A 25,360-nucleotide genomic window follows, 5' to 3' on the forward strand; every position below is an offset into this window, starting at 1 on the left:
TATTTTACAGCCATACTAAGTCAAAGTTGACAAATGTTCATTATTAGTTGTTTTATAATACTTATTATTGTTATATAATGACTTAAAATGCATTAATCTGAATGCTGATATCTGCGTGTACCCCTTTGGTATGAAACAGAGCCAAATGGACCTTTTTTATGCATTTTTGCCACATTAAGCTGTTTCATTTATATACAAAGTACTTTCAAAGGCTTCTGATCTTTTTCAGTGAAGTACTGTGCTGTGGTTATTGTTCAGTTAAGCCTATTTTTATTGTTTGACCTTACCTCAATTAACCAATATATCATTTCATTCCTCATATAATCAACAGTGTCAGCTAGGTAACATTAATAGCTCATCCATTTTATGTTGAAGTAACAAAGTCGATATGTACTTTAAATGCAGCACTTTTTTTCAGTGTTATCTTAAAAATAAGCAAAGTCCAAATATTGAACCTTGAGGCACACCCTTACCTTTGTGACTTTATTTACAATTTAGAGGTCAATTAGACATGTAGTGTTTGTGAACTTGCTCAGGTGAGCTAATTAATTCTTAGAAGTTGCAGTTTATGCCAGTCCTGACAAAAGTGTGGTGTAATTTGCTAAGTATTTCTGACTTGTTGCTTGTGAAACAAGTAGATTCTAATCTTTTAGTCCACGTCACATTTTTACATTCATGGTATTTGACAGACACTCTTATCCAGAGCGACTTACAGTTCAATCATTTTACACAGGTAGGTTAAGGTAGTATTAGGAGTCTTGCCCAAGGACTCTTTTCGGTATAGTGTAGGGTGGTTACCCAGATGGGGGATTGAACACCAGGCTACAGTGTCGAAGGCAGAGGTGTTACTCACTACACTATACCAACCACATTTTTGTTTCTGAGTAGTTTTTATTGGGATTTGAATTTGATTTAAAGTTAATGTTGAGTGTGAAAAAACAGACACAAACCTGTTGATACAGAATGAAAATCATATATAATTGCAATTAATTTGCACATGTATTTATGTAATTATGTAATTATCTAATTATATTTGAGTTGCACTGCAAATTCAAAGCAATAACACTTGACTCTTTGATTAAAATAGAAATGATCAGCCTAGTATTTAAGGGGCTTACAGTATTTATGATGATTACCAGTGTTTTGTCTTGTCTGTGTGAGCTTACATATATTTACAGGGGTCTCACAGGCCCCCTCAGCCACCGTGAAAAAATTCAAGGGCATCTTCTCTGTCTTAATGTTGAATGATCTGTAATCCAATCCTGCTTTATCGCCATAGCTGCCCACATGTCTTACAGTGTGGCACAGGCTACTTGTTCTACAGTGTTATATTTGGATCGACACATGCGCCTCTCGTCTCAGTCGCCTCCATTGTTTAAGGTAACAAAGGGGATCGAATGGCTGTGTTGTGGACTTTTCTATTCTCGGCTAATGGGCAGCACAATGAGAGGGGAACCTGATCTCCCGTTAGGAGTCGGCTGGCTGACATTTTGCCCGTGATAGGTGAGCCTGTGTTTGGTTGTAAGAGAACACTGTGTCTGAGCTGAGTTGTCAAAACAAAGGAGCTCCCCTGGAGGATAACCCCTCCACAGTGTGCACTGCAGGCCAAGAGTGACCGTGCAGTGATTGGACTGGATCCTAATACAAGGCAGTCGTGTGCTACAGTGTGCTTAAGTCACATTCATTAGATTCTAAAGGCAAGTAGCTTTACTGTGACCTCTAATGTGCTTTGCTAGCTAGCAAACAAGCTATCATATTATATTATTTGTTTTATCCAGCAAAGCTTGAGCCGGCCAGCTCTTGGGTAGCAAAAACAAAACAATAATTGTATTTTTTATTAATAGTCATGATCACAGACAGCACAAAAGTTTTGCAGTGAGACGTGTTTATCTTAAAGAACCAGTAACCCACCAACTACCTCTCCTTATCACCCACAACCACACACAGCACAGAATAACAGACACTGTGAGAGTCAAACTGAGTCCTGTCTCTCTTTTACTGGCTGTGTTGTTGGTGTCTGTTAATTTAATAAAGAAGTTTAAAGGAGTAGATAAACACTGTTGAAGTGTACAGTTCACTCTCCAGCCCATGCAGTCCATACACTAAACTGCCTGTTTTTAATTCATTGTTTTTGTGATGTCACACGAACCAACTAATTTACATTTGTTCTTCTATTCAGCAGTTTAGTTTCTAGTACAGTAGTTTAGCTCCGCCCATTCATGCTGAAGTTATATATATATATATATATGGAGAGAGAGAGAGAGAGAGAGAGAGATAGATATAGATATAGATATATCACTGTATATATCAGTCTTCTGCTATTGTTATGATGTCAAGCTAGTAATAATAGAAAAACCCTTCTAATCTTCATGAGGGACGTTTGTATGTTTCACAGCGTGTAGTGTAGATTATCCACCCGACCTTGCAGTGAAGAGCGTCGCATTAACACACCTGTTCTCCAAAAGAATTTACACACTGTACTTACACCATCACCAGCACTGCACGGTCTCCATTCAGCAGAACTGAGCAACTGGCATAAAACAAGTGGTCGGGTTGGATCACTGAGCTGTGTTCAATAATCATACACTGATATAGTTTTTAAAATGATAGTTATTTAACCCTCTGGGGTCTGAGGACTTCTTCTCAATTGATGTGTGTCTTATTAAACTCTCCTTTAAATGCTCTGTTATCTTCATCACTACTTTCCAAAACCGCTGCAGCAACTTCAGCAGCTGTAAATTCTATGCACGCCATTTATATGTGTCTCTGATGTGGACTGAATGAAGAGTGAAGGGTTTCCAGTGTAATGGTCAGTGCTTAGTGATTTCCTGAGTGTCCATTGGTCAGTTTTACACAGAATGTAGATGGACACACGAATCCACCAGTTCCATACGGTGAAAGGCAGATGACGTGTATCTCAGCCCCTCTTCATAAGCTCATAATTCCGGATGTGAGTCTTGTATGATCTTGTGATAAGATGGAATGGAAAGAGCGACTCTACAGATTCAGGAAGTATTTGAACTGGATTTCTGAGCTGGATCATCACAAAGATAGACACAGATATAGAAACAGAGAATTTGAGTTCTTGGACCCCAGAGGTTTAATGATGTGCCTTGAATTCCAATACTGAAACATTTGAAAAATGCAGATTTCTGACTCTAACATAAGGCATTGGATTCATAGAATGGCCTATATTTCACTGTATGTTTCACATGTGAAAATCATGGATGCAAACTACACTGTACGTTTCCCAGTCTTATGTTCCTATCAGGTTTGTGGATATTGCTCTGAACCTCAGGTCCTCCTAGAGTTGGCTGTGAATCAGTTATCAGCTGTGGCTGTGAATTACAGATGAGCCGGGCTGTTGTTTTCCTCTTTATTCACTCAGGATTTATTTTCCTCGTGGAGCTCCTCCTCAGTTCCTTCCTTATAATCACCGCTGTGGTGTGGTTCTGCTGTCTCCAGTGGCCTGCCAGCAGGATCTGAGCTGACCCTCTGAGGAGAACACCATACATACATCTCCACCTGCTGTGTACACCAGTATGGCACACGGCTACATAACTGAAACACTCAGCTCGCTACAGAAACCCAACCAATTTTTCAAAATTCCCCCATAATACAGTGTGTGAGAGTAAACAGAGTCGTTCAGAGTGGTTTGGTGTGAAACGCTCCGTTCTAGAGAAACTTACCGAGTCAAAACTGTTCACAGTGGTGGTGATAGGAACCAGACGTCCACCTCTAAAATCTCCCTCACAGAAAGTTACTACATGAAATGGTTATGAATTCACTGTCTGATGACTGAGACACTGTTTTATGATAGTTTTGAGATCCTAAACTCAGAAGACTCGTGTAGGTTCACTGGTGGTTTTCTACATACGTGGCCCAAAAATTAGTATAATCTGTTATTCATTGTGGAGACTCAGATGTCTTTACAGTGGTGATGATAGGAACCAGGGGTCGCCATGACTACAACACAAATTTAGACATTTTATTTACTATCCAAAACCACCAGTGAACCTACACAAGTCTTCTGAGTTTATATGGAATGTTGATGATGGGAAAATAGTGGAAAATCTGAAATACGTTTTTTTGGGGACTATTTTGCCTGTTTCGTGGTTTCTGTGTCGTAGGTCAGGGGTTCTCAGTGTTAGTTCTGGTGACTCCAGGCTCCGCACATTTTTGGTTTTCTCTGCTCGCTGATAAGTTAATGGAATAAAACTGACCAAACATGCTAATGTGGCTAACACTGCCTGGATTGTCATAATCACTTGTCTGTCATTCACATTAAGCTAACTGGAGGCTGAACTGGTAGCATTTTCACTTTTTATTTCTTTTTTAGATCAGTAATCAATTTCTAATCAATTTTTTTAATTTCAAAGAGTTCTTTCATCTTTGATGCCATAGAAAGACCATTGTTGTTTCCCTAAAGATGCTGTAAATGAGATGTCTGAGTGTCTTTAAAGTTTAAATAACCTCCACATAACTAAAGCTTCCATTCCAGATTTTTTTTCTAGAACCACACATCCAAGGAACCATTTAGGAATTAGCATCATCCTAGATAGATAGATCGATAGATAGACAGACAGACAGACAGACAGACAGACAGACAGACAAATGGTTTAAGTTCAATAACTCACTTACACTTAAGTAAATTGAGTAAATTGTACTAATTCCATTTGATTTGTTCATATTAAAATGATTGAGTATTGGGAACTTACGTTTGCGCTGTTCTAACTCAAAATAATTAACCAATTATGAATTAAATTCAGGCTACCATTTTGACAAATTCTTATTGTACTGCACAGATGTGATCATAGACATTTGTAAAAATGTCTTCTCCACTGTAACGTCACTCCAAACATTGATAGTGTAGTCCAGATGTGGTCCCTGTAGCACTGAGCCACAGTAAAATTCCAGTCAGCATAGAAAAACATAGTAACTCAGCTCCCTCCACACTGATTTTTGATCAGTACTGATTGGAAGGAATCACAATATTTTATAAAGGTAGTTGACACAGGGGAAAGTAGGCTGGGGAGAATGACAACACACAGACGGTGAAGAGACACACCCAATATGTAAATAAATGGTACTAAGAGCCAATAGGAATGATGTGAGTTTTACTCAAGAAGGTTGCATTGACCAAACATTTATCAAGTAAAGCTGAGAAGCCTAAACTAAATTGCAATATGTTTATTCAACTCCAAGATCCTGTTTGATGGGATCTTTGAGTCTGAAATCATCAAAATAAAGTTATGAAAAAAAGCATGAATCTCCACATCATTTAAATGTAAACATTTATGCTGTCTATCACATTAAGCCACACTAAATTTTCAACTGTCTTTAAAAACAACCTATTATTTGCCTGTATGTATTTGCATGTAAGGTCAAGTTAAATAAAAATAGTGAATATAATACCTTTAAATTAAGTTACCTCAACTCAAAATATGCTGAAAAAAACAATCTTACTCAAAATGATTGAGTTACTATCTCAACAATTCATTTTTGAGTTAATTAGATTTTTTCAGATTACATTACTCCAAATTTCTGTAGTATTTAAGTTGTATTAACTTAATTCTTTCATTAAGATGTGGAGTGAGTTTTACAGTGTAGACAGTCAGATTTACAGGCAGACAGATTTACAGAAAGACAGATAGATTTATAGTCAGACAGACAGGTTTACATACAGTTTTATAGACAGACAGATTTACAGACAGACAGATTTACAGACAAATGTACAGACAGACAGATTTACAGACTGATTTGTAGACAGGCAGACAGATTTACAGACAGATTTATAGACAGACAGATTTGCAGGCAGACAGATTTATAGTCAGACAGATTGAAAGACAGACAGATTTATAACAAGACAGATTGAAAGACAGACTTTCAGACAGACAGAATTATAAACAGATAGATTTTTAGTCAGACAAATTTACAGACAGATTTACAGACATACAGATTTACAGACAGACAGATTTACAGACAGATTTATATTCAGATTTACAGACATATTTATAGACAGATTTACAGACAAATTTACAGACAGACAGACAGATTTATAGACAGACAGATATACACACAGACAGATTTACAGACAAACAGACAGATTTATAGTCAGACAGATTTACAGACAGATTTATAGACAGACAGATTTACAGACAGACGGATTTACAGACTGACAGACAGATTTATAGCCAGACAGATTGAAAGACCGACAGATTTATAGTCAGACAGACTTATAGGCAGACAGACAGATTTATAGTCAGACAGATTTATAGGCAGACAGACAGATTTACAGACTGACAGATTTGTAGTCAGACAGATTTACAGACAGACAAATTTACAGTCAGACAGATTTACAGACAGGCCGATTTATAGTCAGACAGATTTACAGACATACAGATTTACAGACAGATTTACAGACAGACTGATTTATAGTCAGACAGATTTACAGACAGACCGATTTACAGACAGATTCACAGTCAGACATATTTACAGGCAGAAAGATTTACAGACAGACTTACAGACAGATTTATAGTCAGATGTACAGACAGACAGATTTATAGTTAGTTTTATAGACAGATTCATAGTCAGACAGATTTACAGACAGACAGATTTATAGTCAGACAGATTTACAGACAGACAGACAGATTTATAGGCAGATTACAGAAAGTCAGACAGATTTACAGATAGACAGATTTATAGTCAGACCTGATTGAAAGACAGACAGATTTATAGTCAGACAGATTTACAGACAGACAGACAGATTTATAGGCAGATTACAGAAAGTCAGACAGATTTACAGATAGACAGATTTATAGTCAGACCTGATTGAAAGACAGACAGATTTATAGTCAGACAAATTTACAGACAGACAGATTTACAGACAGACTTACAGACAGACAGATTTATAGTCAGACAGATTGACAGACAGACAGACAGACAGAGTTTGAGTGCTGAGGTTAGTGAAGGTGGTTAATGTCTAGTTTAAATATCTATAAATATAAATATATTTACGCATAAATTAAATCTATTCTATCAGCGCAGCTGCTAAAGTTTATTTTTGTTAATATTGTACGCATTTACATCAAACCGGTTAAACAAACAAACAAATAAATAAATAAATAAATAAATACTCAGTGGTCCTCATTAACGCCATCGTCATCAGCAGCACCTGGAGAGAATGAGAGCGCGCGCGGCCCAGTGTTTGGCTCCTTTAAGGCACGGAGGAGTTAAAGAGGCTGCGGGGGGGGCGGGGGGTGGAGGGGAGGGGGAGGCGTTGTGGTGTGTGTGTGTGTGTGTGTGTGTGTGTGTGGAAGGGGTGGAGAGGGCTTTACTCTGGACTGCTCTGTGCCGGGGAGGCTGAGCGCGCACGAGCCAGAGGAAGATGCGCTGGACGGCGAGAGGCGCTCAACATGCTGTGAAACCCGCTCGCGCTGATGCGGCCGCTCCTCCTGCGTCTCTCTCTCGCGAACTCCACGCTTTCTCTCCTTCCTCTCCTTCCTTTTTATTTCTCATTTAAACCCTTTTTTTCCTCCTTTCTTCCCCTCCAAACCCCCCACCTCCGTCTCTCTCTCTCCCTCTCTCTCGCTCTCTCTCCTCCATGACGCCTTCCCGCGCGCTTCTCTCCTCTTACTTTTTTCATTTTGTTTTATTTATGTTTTTTTCAAGTTTTCGTTTTTTGTTTTTGTTTTTTTGTTTCCTTCTGCCGCTGTGAAGGAGGTCTCGAGCCTCGCCTGAACAGAGAGCAGCAGGAAGAAGAAGAAAAAGAGAAAGAGGAACAAAACGAAACGAAACGACAAAATTAAAACGAGAAAAAAAATTAACCGCAAATTTTTTTGCGGCTGCGTTTGAGGAGAGCCGCGCTGAGGAGGTTTGAGGAGCGCTGCTGGGGGATTGAACGGAGCGGGGCATGTGGATATTTGCATTTCTCTTTCTCCAGAGCATCCTGAATGGTCAGTCTTCCTCTTTTCTTACTCTTCATTTTCTTTGTTTTTGCGTTTTTTAAACTCGTCTGTAAAACGCAATTTTATAAAAAGTGCGTATGAGTGCGTGAAGGTGTAAACAGCTGCCTCCAGCCCAGCGGCAGTTGTTGTAGGCTTGTATGGTGGGATGGTGGTCACCTACAGGACAGGAGAGGGTGGGCTTATGTGCATTGTGCATTGTGGATGGTCTAGTCTCGCAGTCTTAACTATGGTGTAAATTTTTGCAATCTAAAAAAAAAATTGAGCACATTTTTTGCACAGGTTGCGCCTTTCTGCCCATTTTGCGCCTGGTGGGACGGTCATGGGCGCGACCCCATCCTCCCCAACCCCCCCACCCCTTTCGCTCCAGCACCTTCACACATTTTATGGGGTGCGTCGAGATCTCAAAGCCCATTTCTACATTTAGTGTCCTTTTTCAGGGCTCTAGCCAGAGGCTTGACAGTGATTGATGGATTTCCAATCAGTGCCGCCCCCCCACTCCAAACAGACCACATTCTACATAAAATTATTACTGCTGATGTATCTGTGCACAAACATGGAATAAATGTGGTATAAAATTCATATTAAAGCACTGAGAGTACAGTTGGTAACCGTACGTTACCATTTTTAAGCTCGTCGTTGTAGGAGGGACCCCTGTAGTGCACAAAGCTCCAAACACGTAAGATAAAGAAAATATAGTCTGAGAATTTGGATTGAAAAATCCTAATTTGATCAGATTATTTTAAAAGGCTTGTGCAGATTATTGCGACGCTCCTTGCGGGGCTCCAGTCTTACAGGCCGTCGAGAGACCTCAGCATAAATATCATTTTTATCAGGTTATCAGGTTTGAAATGTCCCAAAAATGCGTTTTCTTCCCCAAAGCTAGAGGCTAACATGCATATAACATATGTATAACAGGGTTATAACCATGCATAGAGCAGTCGTAAGCCTGTACGTATCATTTCCTCTCTGCATTTGCCGCACTGAAACACATACTGGTGAAAAACAGTGATTTTCATTTTTATACTTGCACCATTCGGTCAGTACGTGACGGTCAGCAGGTGAAAACATGGCAGGGTGTGTACGCAGAGAGAGAGAGACAGAGCAATGGAGGAGGAAAAAGGCAGAATGAAGGGAGGCAGAGGAAAAAGAAAAACAAGCTCCTCGAGAAACTGAGGACGGACAGACGGACGGACGGTGTGTGAGGCGAGGTTTTCATGCCACGGGCACAAAATGAGCCTAAAGAGAGTCAGGGGGCAGGATTTAGTCTGAAATTTGGAGAACGGCTGTCGTTTGGGAACAGTGGTGTTGTGTTGGAGTTTGTATATGTGTGTATTTGTGTACATACATATCACCCCATATACATGTGTATATATCTTAATTTTATGTATATGTCAGAACCAAACCTCATCTCTATTTTTAATTTTGATTTTTTGACATAAATCGAGAACACCAGCTGCCCTTCACATGGTGTGATGATGAATAGACCAATAGAAATGACTTAGTAAAATATTTTTACATTATTGCACACTGGAAATGTTTTTCCTTCCATTTAAAACCATTTTGCATGTAAAGACACCCTATTTTAGTCAAATATACACAAATACATACATAAATACAGTACAGAGTAACAGGAATTTCTCCACCAGCAGCTCACCTGGTTTAATTTAGTGAAGGATTGATTAGATAAAGCAGGTATCGGAGTGTAACTGTAAATACAGGAGAGAACACAGTGGTCATAAAAATCCCCACTTTTGCTTTTCTGAGCAAACAGATTCTCACTGACCAATTATAGCTTTTTAAATGTAATCAGGGGCCTAAAACCTTTGTACAGTACTGTATATAATCAAAACAGGCATCAGTACATAGTAATGGCATTAAATATGCGCTGTGAATATGATTGTATTTTATATTATATCCATCGTGACAAAATATTACACATCTAAAATGAGAACTTTGCAGGAGGGGGGAAAAACTGTCTAGATTCTGACTGGGAGAGAATGGAACCAGGTTTTTTTCCAAGTAAATTTGGACCATTTCTGTCGATTAATTCATTATGAGATTTTCACTCAAGGCAAAGGGCAGCTGGCACGTTTGGATTCAGTCAAAATATGAAAAATGACACAGTTTTGATTCAACATTGTATCTATCCATCTATCTATCTATCTATCTATCTATATATCTATCTATCTATCTATATCTATCTATCTATCTATCTATCTATATATATATATATATATATATATATATATATATATATGATTATTTTGTGTATTGTAATGTGTTTTGTAATACCTGCATGCTGCCTTTCCCTGCATCAGCTGCTGAATCTCATAAAAGACCAATAAGGACACATCATTCATCACAGCGCAGGTTCAGACAGCAGCCTGAGAGACGAGTGGGCTTCCGTCCGTCCGTACATTGTGTACATTCCTCTTTTTTTCCCTTTTTCCTGCTCCTAGCAGGCAGCGCGTTACTGCAGGCTGTGCTGCTGTTATGCTGTAAAGTGCGCTATTTTAAACGAGCCTCTCTGACTGTTTACGTCTGATGTGACTCTGATTAGGAGACAGTTTTTTTTCCTCTGAGTGTGATTACATGAAGCTGCCTTGTTGTCGGCGCAAGTCTAGAAAATTCTAGATCTCTAGAAGGTCTAGCACGCGCTCCTTGGCCTGTCTCTATGGAAACCTCCATTATGGATGCCGTGGAAGTGGCATTTCATCAAATAAGGCCAGAGAGAGAGAGAGAGAGAGGGAGAGAGAGTGACCCCGGAAGTGCAGTGTAAGGGTACAGCTTATATCACCAGGGTGGTAATCATGGATTTAATCTCAGATGTAAAGCAGTGTTCCAACTTCTGACCTCAGATGTTACGTTTGAATTCCTGAATGAGCCGTGTGCTTAAATTTGTATGTATATCGTCGCTGAAAAACGTGTATCTCCACTTTAACTTCAGCACAGACTGAGCGTACTGTTAAGTACGTTCATGTCTATTTTGATAGACTTATCATTTGGCAGAGCTTTGGGGAATTTGCTCATTTAATCACGCAGCCTCCCTTCAGGCCATATTCAAATCTGAACGCAACTAAACTGTCCACGGAGGGACTCCTAGACTTGCGGCTAGAAGGCTAGAGAAACAGGACAGGATTATAATCTGACGAGTCCTAATCCCGATCTAAAAACATATCCTCTTTTGTTATGGGAGATTATGCGGTGTGCGCAGCCGTTATGATGATGAGATTACAGGAGAGGATTTTTTGGGTTTGCCAGGTAAAAATAGCTGTTAAAAATCCAGATTATAACGGATACCTTTATATTTCACATGAATAGTTTAAGGCTGAGCGACTAATTTGGCTCAATTTGAATGCTGGGAAGTGCGTTTAGTGGGAGTTAATCTATTGGGGGCAATTAAGACAGCGTGCTGATTAAGGGCCCATCTGTTCGAGTTTGTGAGGTGCTCTTGAAAGACTTACGCCCTTCAATCCTCCACTAGCTATTTAAAGATTCTCCCGAGTTAGCGTCGGGCCGCTGGCCTCGGCCTCGTTCAGGTGCCGCGTGCGAGGGCTTAGGAGGCCTAATTGGATTAAAATCAATTATTGCAATGTTTGCTCGACTCGCTGTGTGGGTTCTGTCCGTGTGTCGTTTGTCTTTTGGGCAGATTTTGGGTTTTTAATCAGCGTCAGATTCCCGGTTACCCTGTTCCTTCACTGCAACAGCCATCTGTCAAGACTTTCGAGGAGTTTATTTTATGTTTCACTCTTAAAAATTAGAATAAAAGTCCCCTAAAAGAACGTTTCAATTAAGTTCTGCTAAAGAACCACACAAGGTTTAGTTTTCTTTCACAATGATGTTTGTGTTGTTTTATGGTGTCATTTTTTTTTGCAGTGCCGTTTTAAAACCTATTTTTATCATCCAGAATTAAACAGACTGTGCCTTTAAAACTGGCATATGCAAATGAGCTCAGTTCTGATTGGCTAAACTGTACTGTGCCTTGCTCAATAAGCAGGCTGAAATGTTGTTTATCACTTCAGCCCTAAAATTGGATATAACAATTATAGTCAAATAGGTGGATATCTGTAATTTCCTTGATCTTTGTGACATCACAAAAGCAGTTATTCTTCAAAGTCACAGCTTTCAAGGTCCTGTAAATCGTCCTTTAAAATGTTTTTGTTGTTTTATGCCAAAATTCATGTTTACATGTTTATTCTACCGCTCTTTAAACAGACTTCCCCTTTAAGACTGGCATATGCAAATTAGCTCTGATCTGATTGGCTGCCCTGTATTGTGCCAAAAAAAAAATACTCTATCACTTCAGCCCTGAATGGGCGGGGCTAAATCACTGTGGGCTGAATAATTGGATATCTGTAAATGTTTTGTTTTTTGTGACAAAAAACACAAAAGCTGCAATTCTTCGATATGATGCTCTAGACGTCTTCTGCAAGACTGGTGTATGCAAATAAGCTCTGTTCTGATTGGTTGTCCTGTATTTTGCCTCCCTCAAAGTACTCCTTATTACCTTAGCCCTGAATGTGCGGGGCTAAAGCACTGTAGGCCTAAAAAGGGGATATATATACAAAGAAAGCAGTGATTCTTCATTGTGATGCCAAAGAATTCCCCCAAAAGAAACCTCTAATTAGGTTCTGTTAAAGAACCATCCTTTAAAAGGTTTCATTGTTGTCCATTTGTGACATTTGTATGATTTTATATGCCAAATTAATTTTTACAAGTTTATTTTACAACATCTAATTAAACAGACTTTGTGCCTTTAAGACTGGTGCATGCAAATGAGCTCTGTTTTGATTGGTTCCTCTGATTGGTGCTTCACTCAACAAGCAGGCCAAAGTACTCTTTATCACTTCAGCCCTGAATGGGCAGGGCTAAAGCCCTGTAGGCCAAATAGGCGGGTGTAAGTGAATGTATTGGCTTTTGTGACATCACAAAAACAATAATTCTTTGTTGTGATGCTGTAGAATTCGCCTCAAAGAGCCTTTCAGTTAGGCTCTGTTAAAGAACCGTCTTTTAAAAGGCTAAATTAGGCAGTTCTGGCTGTTTCGTCTTATATAATACTGATTAGTGTTAAATGTGCTGTTGCCTCTCCTCTAGAAGATTCCAGATCTCCATAAGGTTCAGCACACGCTCCCTCATTAATGTTCTCCCTTGCACGGCTCTTCAGGGTGTGAAGCGGTTCTCCTGAAGCTCGGCCCGTGTGTTTGTTGTTGTTTAAGCGTGGTCTGCTGAGATACACCTGTTAGCTTGTTCTGTTTGAATGATCTGTTTCATTAAGTGAGGAATGAGAGCACTTTCCTCCCACCAGCGTCGACATGAGACACACATTCAGCTTTTCTCTCTTATAGTCATAATGATACGCAGACAAAACACTCGTTCTTTTTCTGTGGGTGAGAGCTGATTGTCTTAAAGGGCCCATACCCTTCATTTTTCATGTGTTTTATTTTCCCCTCCTCTGACGTTCACTTATAACATCTGTCAACTTTATGTATCAATTAACAGTCATAATTTATTTCTATGCGATCATTTTCCAACCGTTTTTTATTCCTTAGAATTAATCAGACTGTGCCTTTAAGACTAATATATGCAAATGAGCTCTGTTCTGATTGGCTGACCTCTTTTGTGCCATGCTCAAAAGGAAGGGTGAAATACCCTCTATCATTTCAGTTTGAATGGACGGGGCTAAACCGCAATAGGATGATTAGGCGTATATATGTAAATGTGTTTGTTTTGTGACATCACAAAAAATGGGGCTGTTTCTGCCGCTTAGTTTCCATGTATGGACTGTATAGACTGGGCACATTTAAAAACTTTAAAAATGTTCACTTTCAACATCAAACTCTTTTATTTAAAATAAAAATGAGGGAAAGTCTGTTTTCCATGCTATTGGCTCTTTAAAGGCAGCATTTTTTGTGAGCGAGAACTGATTGTTTTAAAGGGCCCATATCCTTCATTTTTCATGCATTTTATTTACCCCTCCTATGAGCTTCACGTACCAAAAACATTAATTCGTTTTTACATGATCATTTTACAGCCTCTCTTTATCCCTTATAATTAAACAGGCTGTGCCTTTATAGGAGCTCTGTTCTGATTGGCTGCACTGCATTTAAAAGACAGGCTAAAAAAGAATGTATTATTATTAACTTAAGCGTGAGTGGGCGGGGCTAAGCTGCTGTGGGCTGAGTAAGTGTATATATGTGAATATGTTTGTTTTTTCATGAGGTCACAAAAACAACAGGCTGTATATTTTTGCAGATCAGTTTCCACCAACCGGAGGCATCTTCAGCTAATTAGCATATACGCAGACTCAGGCTCGGGGACTTTACATTAAAGGGCCCATATCCTATGTTTATTTTATTTCTTTAATTTACATTTACACAAAACAGCTACATGATCATTTTACAGCCTGTATTTATCCCTCACAATTAAACAGGTGGTGCGTTTAAGACTAATATATGCAAATGAGCTCTGTTCTGATTGGCTGGGCTGTTTTGTGCCATGTTCAAAAAGAAGGCTGGAATACTCTCTATCACTTCAGCTTGAATGGATGGGGCTAAACCACAAAAGGATGACTGAGGCAGATATATGTAAATGTGTCTGTTTTGTGACATCACAAAAATGCGGCTGTTTTTGCCGCTTAGTTTACATATATGGATTGTATGAACTGGGCACATCCTGAAACTTTAAGAATGTTCACTTTCAACATCAAACTCTTTTATCTAAAATAAAAATGAGGCAATGTCTGTTTTCCATGATATTGGCTCTTTAAAGGCAGCATGATTGGTAAATACACAGCAGATAAACACTGTTTATCTAATGTACGTCATAATAAGTACGTCATGACTGAGTGACCAAACGTAATGGTTGCATGTTTATTACTTTGTTTATTTTTATTTACATGACGTAGGAGAAAAACGTCCAACATAACGTCTAAAAGTGAGCTCCTGAATGTAGAGGTCATTTTGAGGGCAGTGTGTTTTCAGGCTGTATCGTTAAAAAGCTGCGCCTGTTCTGTGTGTTTAATACAGAATTACAGAAAATTTGTCTGTAATTTGTCTGTTTTTGTTGATGTCATTGTTAAGAAATGAACCCAAATGCATGTTTTAATACGGAATTCAGTCAAATTCACTTCTGTGAACTAAATAAATGAGATTAAATGTGAAATAAAAAAATTCCAGGCATGTCCAGATCTCTTCTGGTGGGGCGATTTTTCACTCTAATCAAGTTTGACTCCTTTAAATGGCTGTGATGTTCTACTCACCATCTAAAATATCCTGGCTTTTCTTAATGACCTGAGGCATCAGATTTGCATACAAGCCGACTCAGACTTGGGGACTGTTTACCTTAAAGGGCCCATATCCTGCTTTTTTGCATTTTTTGTGAAGTTTGTGTTTCATTTACCAAATCAGTTAATTCTTATTTTACACCAGCATTTTCCGTTGTCCCTGTTAAGACTGGGGTATGCAAATGAGCTCTGCTCTGATTGGCTGCACTGCCTCATTTTAAAAGCAGGCTAAAAAATACTTGTTTAAAAATAATAAAAAATACTGATTGTTAGCTTCAGCGTGAGTGGGCGGGGCTAAGCTGCTGTGGGCTGTGTAGGCGGATATATGCGAATGTGTTCATTTTCATGACATCACAAAAACAACAGGCTGTTTTTGCTTCATTTACTACTTTCATTAAAGGGCCCATATACGCCTTAGTTTGCAATTATTTCTTTGAAGTTTGTGTTTTATATAACAAAAAAACAGCTACATGATTTTCCAACATCTCTTCATTGTTTAGAATTAAACAGAATATTTTTGTTACCCGTAAGATACGTAAATGAGCTCTGTTCTGATTGGTTGCACTGCATTGTGCCTCATTTTAAGAGCAGGCTAAAAAATACTTATTATTATTAACTTCAGCGTGAGTGGGCGGGGCTAAGCCGCTGTGGTCGGTGGATATATGTGAATGTGTTATTTCTCATGACATCACAAAAACAACAGTTGTTTTGCTTAATTTCCACTACCAGGAGGAATCTTCGTTCTAATTAACATATAAACAGATTCAGACTTGGGGACTATTTACATTAAAGGGCCCATATCCTGGTTATTTTGCATTTATTTTTTATGATGTTACAGCTGATCATCTTTCCAACATCTCATCATCCTTTAGAATTAAATGTGTTTTTTTTTTACTTTAAGACTCAAATATGTAAATGAGCTCTGTTCTGTAAAAGGTGCATATATGCAAAGTTGTTTTTGTGACATCACAATAGTAGCAAATTCAGAATGGGCTGTTTGTGTGTGGACTAAATGTAGAAATACTACAAAAGCAAGGAGATCATGGTTTTCTATGATATGGGCCCTTTAAATAAATGGTCTCCAGCAACTGAATGTGATACAGAATGATGTAATTATTAATTAGCTGAGACTGTAACGGAGGGGAAAATGACCCTGTTTCTGTTTTGCAAAGGAAAAAAATGTGCCCTTTATATTCTGTTCGGTCAGGTGATGCAAATGCATGTGCCCAATGATGAGTGTCATTAAAGTGGGGAAAGAATGAACGAGTACAGATCACGTTTCAGGCCGATCTCTCAATCCTTTAACGCCCTTTAAACTGTAAAGAGTTCTGCTCCATCTTTAAACTGTCATTAAACAGCACAGCTCTCTCTGCTCTGGCTGTTCTCAGTGAGAAAGTGAGAACTTGATATGTGCCTGATATGTGCTTGATATGTGCCCTTTAAAAACTGGTTCACTAAAGAACGGTTTAATTGATGGATCTTTAAAGAACCATTTTAGTTGATATGATATATGAGTGTGAAAAGAATCTCCACAACATGTTAAAGGTTCTGTACCAATAATAAAGTTTCTATACAGTTGATAAAGGCTCTATATCATTAGTAAAGGTTCCATGCCAATGATAAAGATTCTACACCTTTGATAAGTGTTCTATACATTGACAAATGTTCTACACCAATGATAACGTTTCTATACTATTGATAAAGATTTTACTTATTGATAGAAGTTCTATACCAATGATAAAGGTTCTATACATTAATAAAGGTTCTATATTAATTATAAAGTTTCTATGCCAATGATACAGGTACTTTACTATTGATAAAGGTTCTATACCATTGATAAAGGTTCTATACACTGCTAAAGGTTGTATACATTGATCAGTTCTATATCAATGATAAAGACTCCATACATTCATAAAGGTTCTATACCATTGATAAAGGTTCAATTCCATTGACAAAGGTTCTATACCATTGACAAAGGTTCTATACTATTGATAAAGGTTCTATAAATTAATAAAGGTTCTGTATTAATGATAAAGATTCTATATCATTGATCAAGGTTCTTTACTATTGATAAAGGTTCTATACTATTGAAGGTTCTATATTATTGATAAAGGTTCCATACTATTGATGCTCACACCCAGAACCGTGTGTTTTTGAGAATAAGTCATTATCTCTCTTTTAAACCCACTGAGCTGTATTCACATTAGAACTGCCGCTCTGTGGGTTTTTAAGGCGGATCCGGCAGATTCAGGGAATAATAAGTAGGCTGAGGTGTCTCTGCTGGACCTGCGCTGGACAGACAGACTGACAGAGAGACAAATGGCTGTGCCTCGCTTTCTGAAAGTTGTGATTTATTTTTAAACACGGCACAGGCTGCGTGATATAAGACCGAGCTGGTGGTGATATTTTTAGCTGGTCGTTTTTAAAAAGCTGCCGTTCACTATAGTGAGGTGTGTATTAATCAGGCTGGGATGTACCAGAATACAAGTGATTAGAGCTGGACGATACACCAAAAATATATCACGATGTTTCAAGAAATTTTCACGATACACGATATGACATGATATTTATGATATTTTTCAGACAACTGATCAGCTGGAACAGAGAAAGAAGAACCAGCAGTGCTGCATTTTAAAAAATACTATCAAAAACTGAACAAATTATTTTTATTCAATATTTTGAACTAAATCCAGTTAAACAGGGACAAATTTTGCTCCCTTTATAATGAAACATGCATGATTAAAGGGTTCTTGGTGAAATGATTCTTCAGATTAATGGAGAGTGTGTGTACGGTTCTCTATAGCACCAAAAAGGGTTCTGCTTGTTTGAGATTCTTAAGATGTCAAGCTTGTAACAACAGAAGAACCCTTTTTGGTGCTATATAGAACCCATTTCAAAAAGGTTTGATATAGAACCATATACAGCACATTCTCCAGCAATCTGAAGAACTATTCCATGATGCAAAGAACGCTTTAAGCATGCAAAAGGTTCTTTGAGTGTTCAAGGTTCTATATAGAACCATTTTCTTTACAAAAGAACTCTTGAAGAACAATTTTTTAAAAATCTACAAGTACTGACGATATCCATGATGTTCAGAAAAGCATACTGTGTTGTGTTGTGATATAATTTATCACGATAATGATACATATTGATATATTGCCCAGCCCTGAAAGGTATTGGGACATATTCAGAAAACAGAAATAAACTGTGTCTGTAAAATCTGTATTCAGTCCAAGTTACATTTAGTGAAGGCAGCATTCAAGATACAGTCACTTTTACGTTTTTAGCAGAATTATTTCAGAATATTCAGCCACTAAATAAAGAAAGAAACACACATTTTTCAAAAGAAACCCAGAATAACTAGTTTAGAATCAGAGAAAAACGGTTGAGAATTTTCAGAACTTCATCGAAATGATAAGCAAATCTTTCATGAAATGTATTAACAGAATAATTACAAGAAGAAAACTGCCACCCAGTAACAGAGAGGGACAGTATGAATTAAGTAAAAAAACATAATAAATAATAAAATATGTGAATTTCTTAAGTGTCTTATTAAGATTTATTGTACAGTGGTGTGAAAAAGTGTTTGCCCCTTCCTGATTTCTTAGTCTTTTGCATGTTTGTCACACTTAAATGTTTCAGATCACCAAACAAATTTAAATATTAGACAAAGATAACACAAGTAAACACAAAATGCAGTTTATAAATGAAGGTCTTTATTATTAAGGGAAAAAGAAATCCAAACCTACAGGGCCCTGTGTGAAAAAGTGATTGCCCCTAAACCTAATAACTGGTTGGGCCACCCTTAGCAGCAACAACTGCAAACGTTTTCGATAACTGGCAGTGAGTCTTTTACAGCGCTGTGGAGGAATTTTGGCCACTCATCTTTGCAGAATTGTTGTAATTCAGCCACAATGGAGGGTTTCCGAGCATGAACCACCTATTTAAGGTCATGCCACAGCATCTCAATCGGATTCAGGTCAGGACTTTGACTAGGCCACTCCAAAGTCTTAATTTTGTTTTTCTTAAGGCATTGAGAGGTGGACTTGCTGGTGTGTTTTGGATCATTGTCCTGCTGCAGAACCCAAGTGCGCTTCAGCTTGAGGTCACGAACAGATGGCCGGACATTCTTCTTCAGGATTTTTTGGTAGACAGCAGAATTCATGGTTCCATTTACCACAGCAAGTCTTCCAAGTCCTGAAGCAGCAAAACAGCCCCAGACCATCACACTACCACCACCATATTTTACTGTTGGTGTGATGTTCTACGCCAGATGTAATGGGACATACACCTTCCAAAAAGTTCAACTTTTGTCTCATCAGTCCACAGAGCATTCTCCCAAAAGTCTTGGGGATCATCAAGATCTTTTCTGGCAAAACTGAGACGAGCCTTTATGTTCTTTTTGCTCAGCAGTGGTTTTCGTCTTGGAACTCTGCCATGCAGGCCATTTTCGCCCAGTTTGTTTCTTATGGTGGGGTCATGAACACTGACCTTAACTGAGGCAAGTGAGGCCTGCAGTTCTTTGGATGTTGTTGTGGGGTCTTTTGTGACCTCTTGGATGAGTCGTCGCTGTGCTCTTGGGGAAATTTTGGTCGGCCGGCCACTCCTGGGAAGGTTCACCACAGTTCCATGTTTTCGCCATTTGTGGATAATGGCTCTCACTGTGGTTCGCTGGAGTCAATGTAGGTTTGGATGTAGGCAATGTAGGTTTGGATTTCTTTTTCCCTTAATAATAAAGACCTTCATTTATAAACTGCATTTTGTGTTTACTTGTGTTATCTTTGTCTAATATTTAAATTTGTTTGGTGATCTGAAACATTTAAGTGTGACAAACATGCCAAAGAATAAGAAATCAGGAAGGGGGCAAACACTTTTTCACACCACTGTACATGTACTCTAAATGTATTCTGAATAAGTTACTTTTTATGTATTGTAACTGAATACAGTACTGAATACATTTAGTACAGCGTATTCAGGGTTCAGACTTCACTACTTTTAAGTATTTTGCCTAACACTGGTTTTAATGCAGTTTTTGAGGGGATTTTGTTTTATAATTTTGCATTGTTTGCATTTTACCATTATGCTCCAAAAGAAAAAATGCACTGTTTTTAAGCGATTCTCGTTCTAAGTGTCTCACTTAATGGCCTGATGCCTCTTATATGAGCATATAAGCAAACTCATGTAGGATATGAGCCCTTTAATCACCATTAATCTTAAATCACTATTTCTTTCTTAGACGTTCAGTTATAACATTCGTGCCTTTGTTTGTGCCAAAAAATGTCATTTTGTACATCATTTTCAAACTATTGTTATTGCCGTTACTGTGCTTTTAAGACCAGGAAATGCAAATGAGCTCAGCTGCACTGTATTGTCCTTCATTTAAAAAGCAGGTTGGAATATTTATGAAGACTTTAGCATAAATAGGCTGAAACCTGAGTAGGCAGATATATGTAAATTTGTTTGTTTTTGTGATGTCACAAAAACAACAGGCTGCTTTTTTTGCCCACATATGGGCTGTATGGGACATTTTGAAATATGTACTTGAAACTCTTTTATTTGAAAAACGAGAGAGAAAAGTCAGGAAATTCAGTTTTTCCATGATATGGGCCCTTTAAACAATGTTGTTAAACAGTGGCAGTCCAAGAACGTAATTGAATTTTCCTGGAGATGATCTGTTTTCTCGCCAAAAAAAAACTGCCTTACATCACATTCTCGTTCAGTAAACACTAAATTGTTCGGTAAACAGTAACCATCTGTCAGGAACCCGGGAACGTGTTACTTTTTTATGTGTGCTTTCGCAGTTAAATGTCTCATTAGAGCATCAGTTGCCTGAGGTTTTTCATGTGTTGCTTCCTCCTCTCCATCATCCTTTCCCCAGAAGTGATTATGCTAATTGCTGTTTGATCAGATGATTAAATTATAATTCGATTAATCCGGGGTCCTAAATGCTCTGAATACATTTACGTGTGCTCGGTTGGCTGGCGGATGGGCTCGGCGCAGCCACCGTCCCCTCTCGTCCAAGCCAGGCATGGAAATGACGGCAGTGAAGCAGAGCTGAGGAGTGAAGCGTTCATGTAGGGGGGCGGGGGGGTGGATGAAGGGGGGATTAGAGGACAGCTGCTCAGACGGAAGGCTGTATAAAGAGAGAGGAAGCCACAGTGTCTGCTGAAGATGCTGCAGCTGTGTCTGGGCAATACTGAGGGTCTCTGCAATGCTCTGCAATGGGTGTGGCCACGCAAGAGGCCAGATAATAACCAGCGGCTGCCTGTCTCTCACTGGAGGCCTGCACACTCGCTGGTGTCAGGTTTAACCCGCAGTCACTGCCACAGAAACGAGGTGTAATTCCAAATTCATCATTTTCTGTTTGTGGATTTGACACCAATTCTGAGAAAATGTGTGCAGACCACATTTGTGTTTCCACAATAGGAGATATTTTATTATCATTTGCAAAGAACAAAATATATATTCTTAAATATATATTCATTTTTTCACATCAAAACAAATAGAGAAAAGTAAAAATGCTCAAATCTGACGAGGCACAATTTAAGTATACATTTACTGTGTAGCACACTGATTAAATATGGCACTGTGCAATACATTTGAACATTGTAGCAACACTGAAGTAATAACTGGTCTCAATAGTAAATCTACTATGAATTATTCAGTTTCTATCATGAATTAATCAATATCTACTATGAATTTCTCAGTATCTATTATGAATTAATCAATATCTACTATGAATTATTCAGTAACTACTATGAATTATTCAGTATCTATTATGAATTAATCATTATCTGCTATGAATTATTCAGTATCTACTATGAATTATTCAATAACTACTATGAATTATTCAGTATCTATATGAATTATTCAATATCTACTATGAATTATTCAGTATCTACTATGAATTATTCAATAACTACTATGAATTATTCAGTATCTATTGTGAATTATTCAATATCTATTATGAATTAATCAGTATCTACTATGAATTATTCAGTATCTGCTACGAATTATTCAATAATTACTATGAATTATTCAGTATCTATTATGAATTAATCAATATCTACTATGAATTATTCAGTAACTACTATGAATTATTCAGTATCTATTATGAATTAATCATTATCTACTAAGAATTATTCAGTATCTACTATGAATTATTCAATAACTACTATGAATTATTCAGTATCTATTATGAATTATTCAATAACTACTATGAATTATTCAGTATCTGCTATGAATTATTCAATAATTACTATGAATTATTCCATATCTATTATGAATTATTCAGTATCTATTGTGAATTATTCAATATCTATTATGAATTAATCATAATCTACTATGAATTATTCAGTATCTACTATGAATTATTCAATAACTACTATGAATTATTCAGTATCTATTATGAATTATTCAGTATCTACTATGAAGTATTCAGTAACTTACATAAATTATTCAGTATTTACTAAGAATATTCAGTTGTCTGTCTGAATTCGACTGTAGCCCCACAAAATTCTGTCTGAACTCGACTGTAGCTCACAAAATTCTGTCTGAACTCGACTGTAGCTCACAAAATTCTGTCTGAACCGACTGTAGCCCACAAAATTCTGTCTGAACTCGACTGTAGCCCCACAAAATTCTGTCTGAACTCGACTGTAGCTCACAAAATTCTGTCTGAACCGACTGTAGCCCCACAAAATTCTGTCTGAACCGACTGTAGCCCCACAAAATTCTGTCTGAACCAACTGTAGCCCACAAAATTCTGTCTGAACCAACTGTAGCCCCACAAAATTCTGTCTGAACCGACTGTAGCCCACAAAATTCTGTCTGACCTGACTGTAGCCCCACAAAATTCTGTCTAAACTTGACTGTAGCCCCACAAAATTCTGTCTAAACTTGACTGTAGCCCCACAAAATTCTGTCTAAACTTGACTGTAGCCCCACAAAATTCTGTCTGAACCGACTGTAGCCCCACAAAATTCTGTCTGAACTCGACTGTAGCCCCACAAAATTCTGTCTGAACCGACTGTAGCCCACAAAATTCTGTCTGAACCAACTGTAGCCCACAAAATTCTGTCTGAACTCGACTGTAGCCCCACAAAATTCTGTCTGAACCGACTGTAGCCCCACAAAATTCTGTCTGAACCAACTGTAGCCCACAAAATTCTGTCTGAACTCGACTGTAGCCCACAAAATTCTGTCTGAACCGACTGTAGCCCCACAAAATTCTGTCTGAACTCGACTGTAGCCCACAAAATTCTGTCTGAACTCGACTGTAGCCCCAGTATAGAATCCATCTGCACATAGTCTATGTCTGATGCTTCATTGGTCACCAGGACCTCACCTTTAAGGTGTTGGGTTGCCTTTGGAGGCTTATCTTTAGCGTGTGCCAGATTGAAGCCATGGCAATGCAGATCATGGGGATCGTTAATGAGATAGCAGCTGCCAGCTGCCATGACATAAGAGCTGACACACTTTACCAGCTGTTCACTTACTTTGACAAAAGCTCATGATGTCTTTCCTTTGAAGTGTTTTGTTTAGACTCTGAAAGCAACATTTTGGATGTACTGCAAAAGGAGGCCTTGTACACTGTAAGTGGTTGTTTGGAGCAGCGCCATGTGGATCCCTAATGAACCTTTTGATAAAAATGAATGATGAGATAGAAACTTGTAAATGAAAAAGTATGACAGTGAAGAACCTTACTGAAGTCTATAGAACCACCACACAATGTAAAGATTCTATACCAGTCAAAGCTGGCCTGGTTAGCACTGTTGGACTAGGTGGTCCCACATAACATCCTGTTAAAAATGGCTTTTCAGTTCAGTCTAAAGTAACTAGGTGAACGTGTGAAGCTGTGCAGTTAAAACCCAAGCAGTAAATAGGTGAATCATCTTCATTCTGCATTTAGCGGTCTGGTTTATTAGTTACACCTTGTGTACACACTCATTGGCCACTTTATCAGAAACACCTTCTATGCAGGTTTACTTTGTAGGTTTACAGTTACTGACCGTAGCTCTTCTGTTACTCTACCCTCTCTGGAAAGAGGGCTACCACTAATCAAACGTCAAAGTGGTCAGTACAGCAGTGGCACTGATGTGGTAGTGTGTGCGATGCTGGTACGGGTGTTGGTGTTGGGATTTGGACTGTATTTGCGGTTGCATATTTGCTATAAGATTTCACGCTGACGTTTTAGACTTTCAGTGAAGCAAAGGTGCTCAGAGAGATGCTGAGATGTTCTCTTCTCTGAAACCACAGTGAGAAACAGGTGGACTGGACGGGCCTGCTCTGTGATCTTTAGTGACACTGTTTGCCGCAGCGTCTAGCAGCTCCGGCTAGCCTTGGTCGGCTCAGCAAAATCAACCGACGGATGTGAACGAACGGCATAGAAATTAGCACCTGCGCCGCGACAAAGACAACACTGAGCGCTAACAAGCCTCCTTTTCTCTCTTTCACCGAGGCCGCGGCGGCTCAGCTTGGCGACGAGAGAAAAGCGTCCCTATCCGGAGTCGCTCGGCGCACTGAGGGCCCTTGTCGATCCCTTCATTGCCATGAATGAGGACAGGATGCTCGCTTGTGAAGATGCTGGCGTTATTATTAACTAGAAAAGCGGGGCAGACCGTCCGGACACTGGGCTCATAGACCTCGCTCGCCTCTCCCTTTGAGGGGGCCGATAAAGGCCTTTTTTGTGGATTGACGAGGTGTTTTTGACTTCACATTGAAGGTCTTTGAGGGTCCTGATCTAATTCCTATTCGCGGCATCACCATTCACTCACAGGGCAGTTGTTTAGAGAGAGCCAGGATTAGAACGCTCATTTTACCGAGATTGATTAAAAGGCGGTTGATAAAGCTGGCCAATCGAAGGCTAAGCTCACAGCCAGGACGCTAACGCCATCACACAGACTGACACAGATAAAGACAGTCCTGTTTGATTCTGTTCACGGCAGATTATTCTGTTTCAGTTCGTCTGACGCTGCATCGACTGAGCTCATTTCACATGCACTGTAAAAATGACAGCTAGTGAAAACGTCTTAAATGTAGTCAGTATGTCTAATATTTCTCATTATGTTGTAAGAATATTAGAATGTTATTTGACCTATTCGTAGTGTTT

The 25,360-nt window shown here is 38.7% G+C and overlaps 1 protein-coding gene across 1 annotated transcript in view; it reads left to right on the plus strand.

The window, feature by feature from the left end:
- Window positions 1-7,849: 7,849 nt before the first annotated feature.
- dscamb (Down syndrome cell adhesion molecule b) overlaps window positions 7,850-25,360 on the plus strand; it is a 182,564-nt gene continuing 165,053 nt past the window's right edge. The window contains exon 1 of the mRNA XM_036555898.1: window positions 7,850-7,955. Coding sequence (XP_036411791.1) covers window positions 7,913-7,955 — 43 coding nt within the window. The 5' untranslated portion in view covers window positions 7,850-7,912. The remainder of the gene's footprint in view (window positions 7,956-25,360) is intronic.

This window comes from Colossoma macropomum, unplaced genomic scaffold (genome assembly GCF_904425465.1).
Source record: "Colossoma macropomum unplaced genomic scaffold, Colossoma_macropomum, whole genome shotgun sequence".
NCBI lineage: Eukaryota > Metazoa > Chordata > Actinopteri > Characiformes > Serrasalmidae > Colossoma > Colossoma macropomum.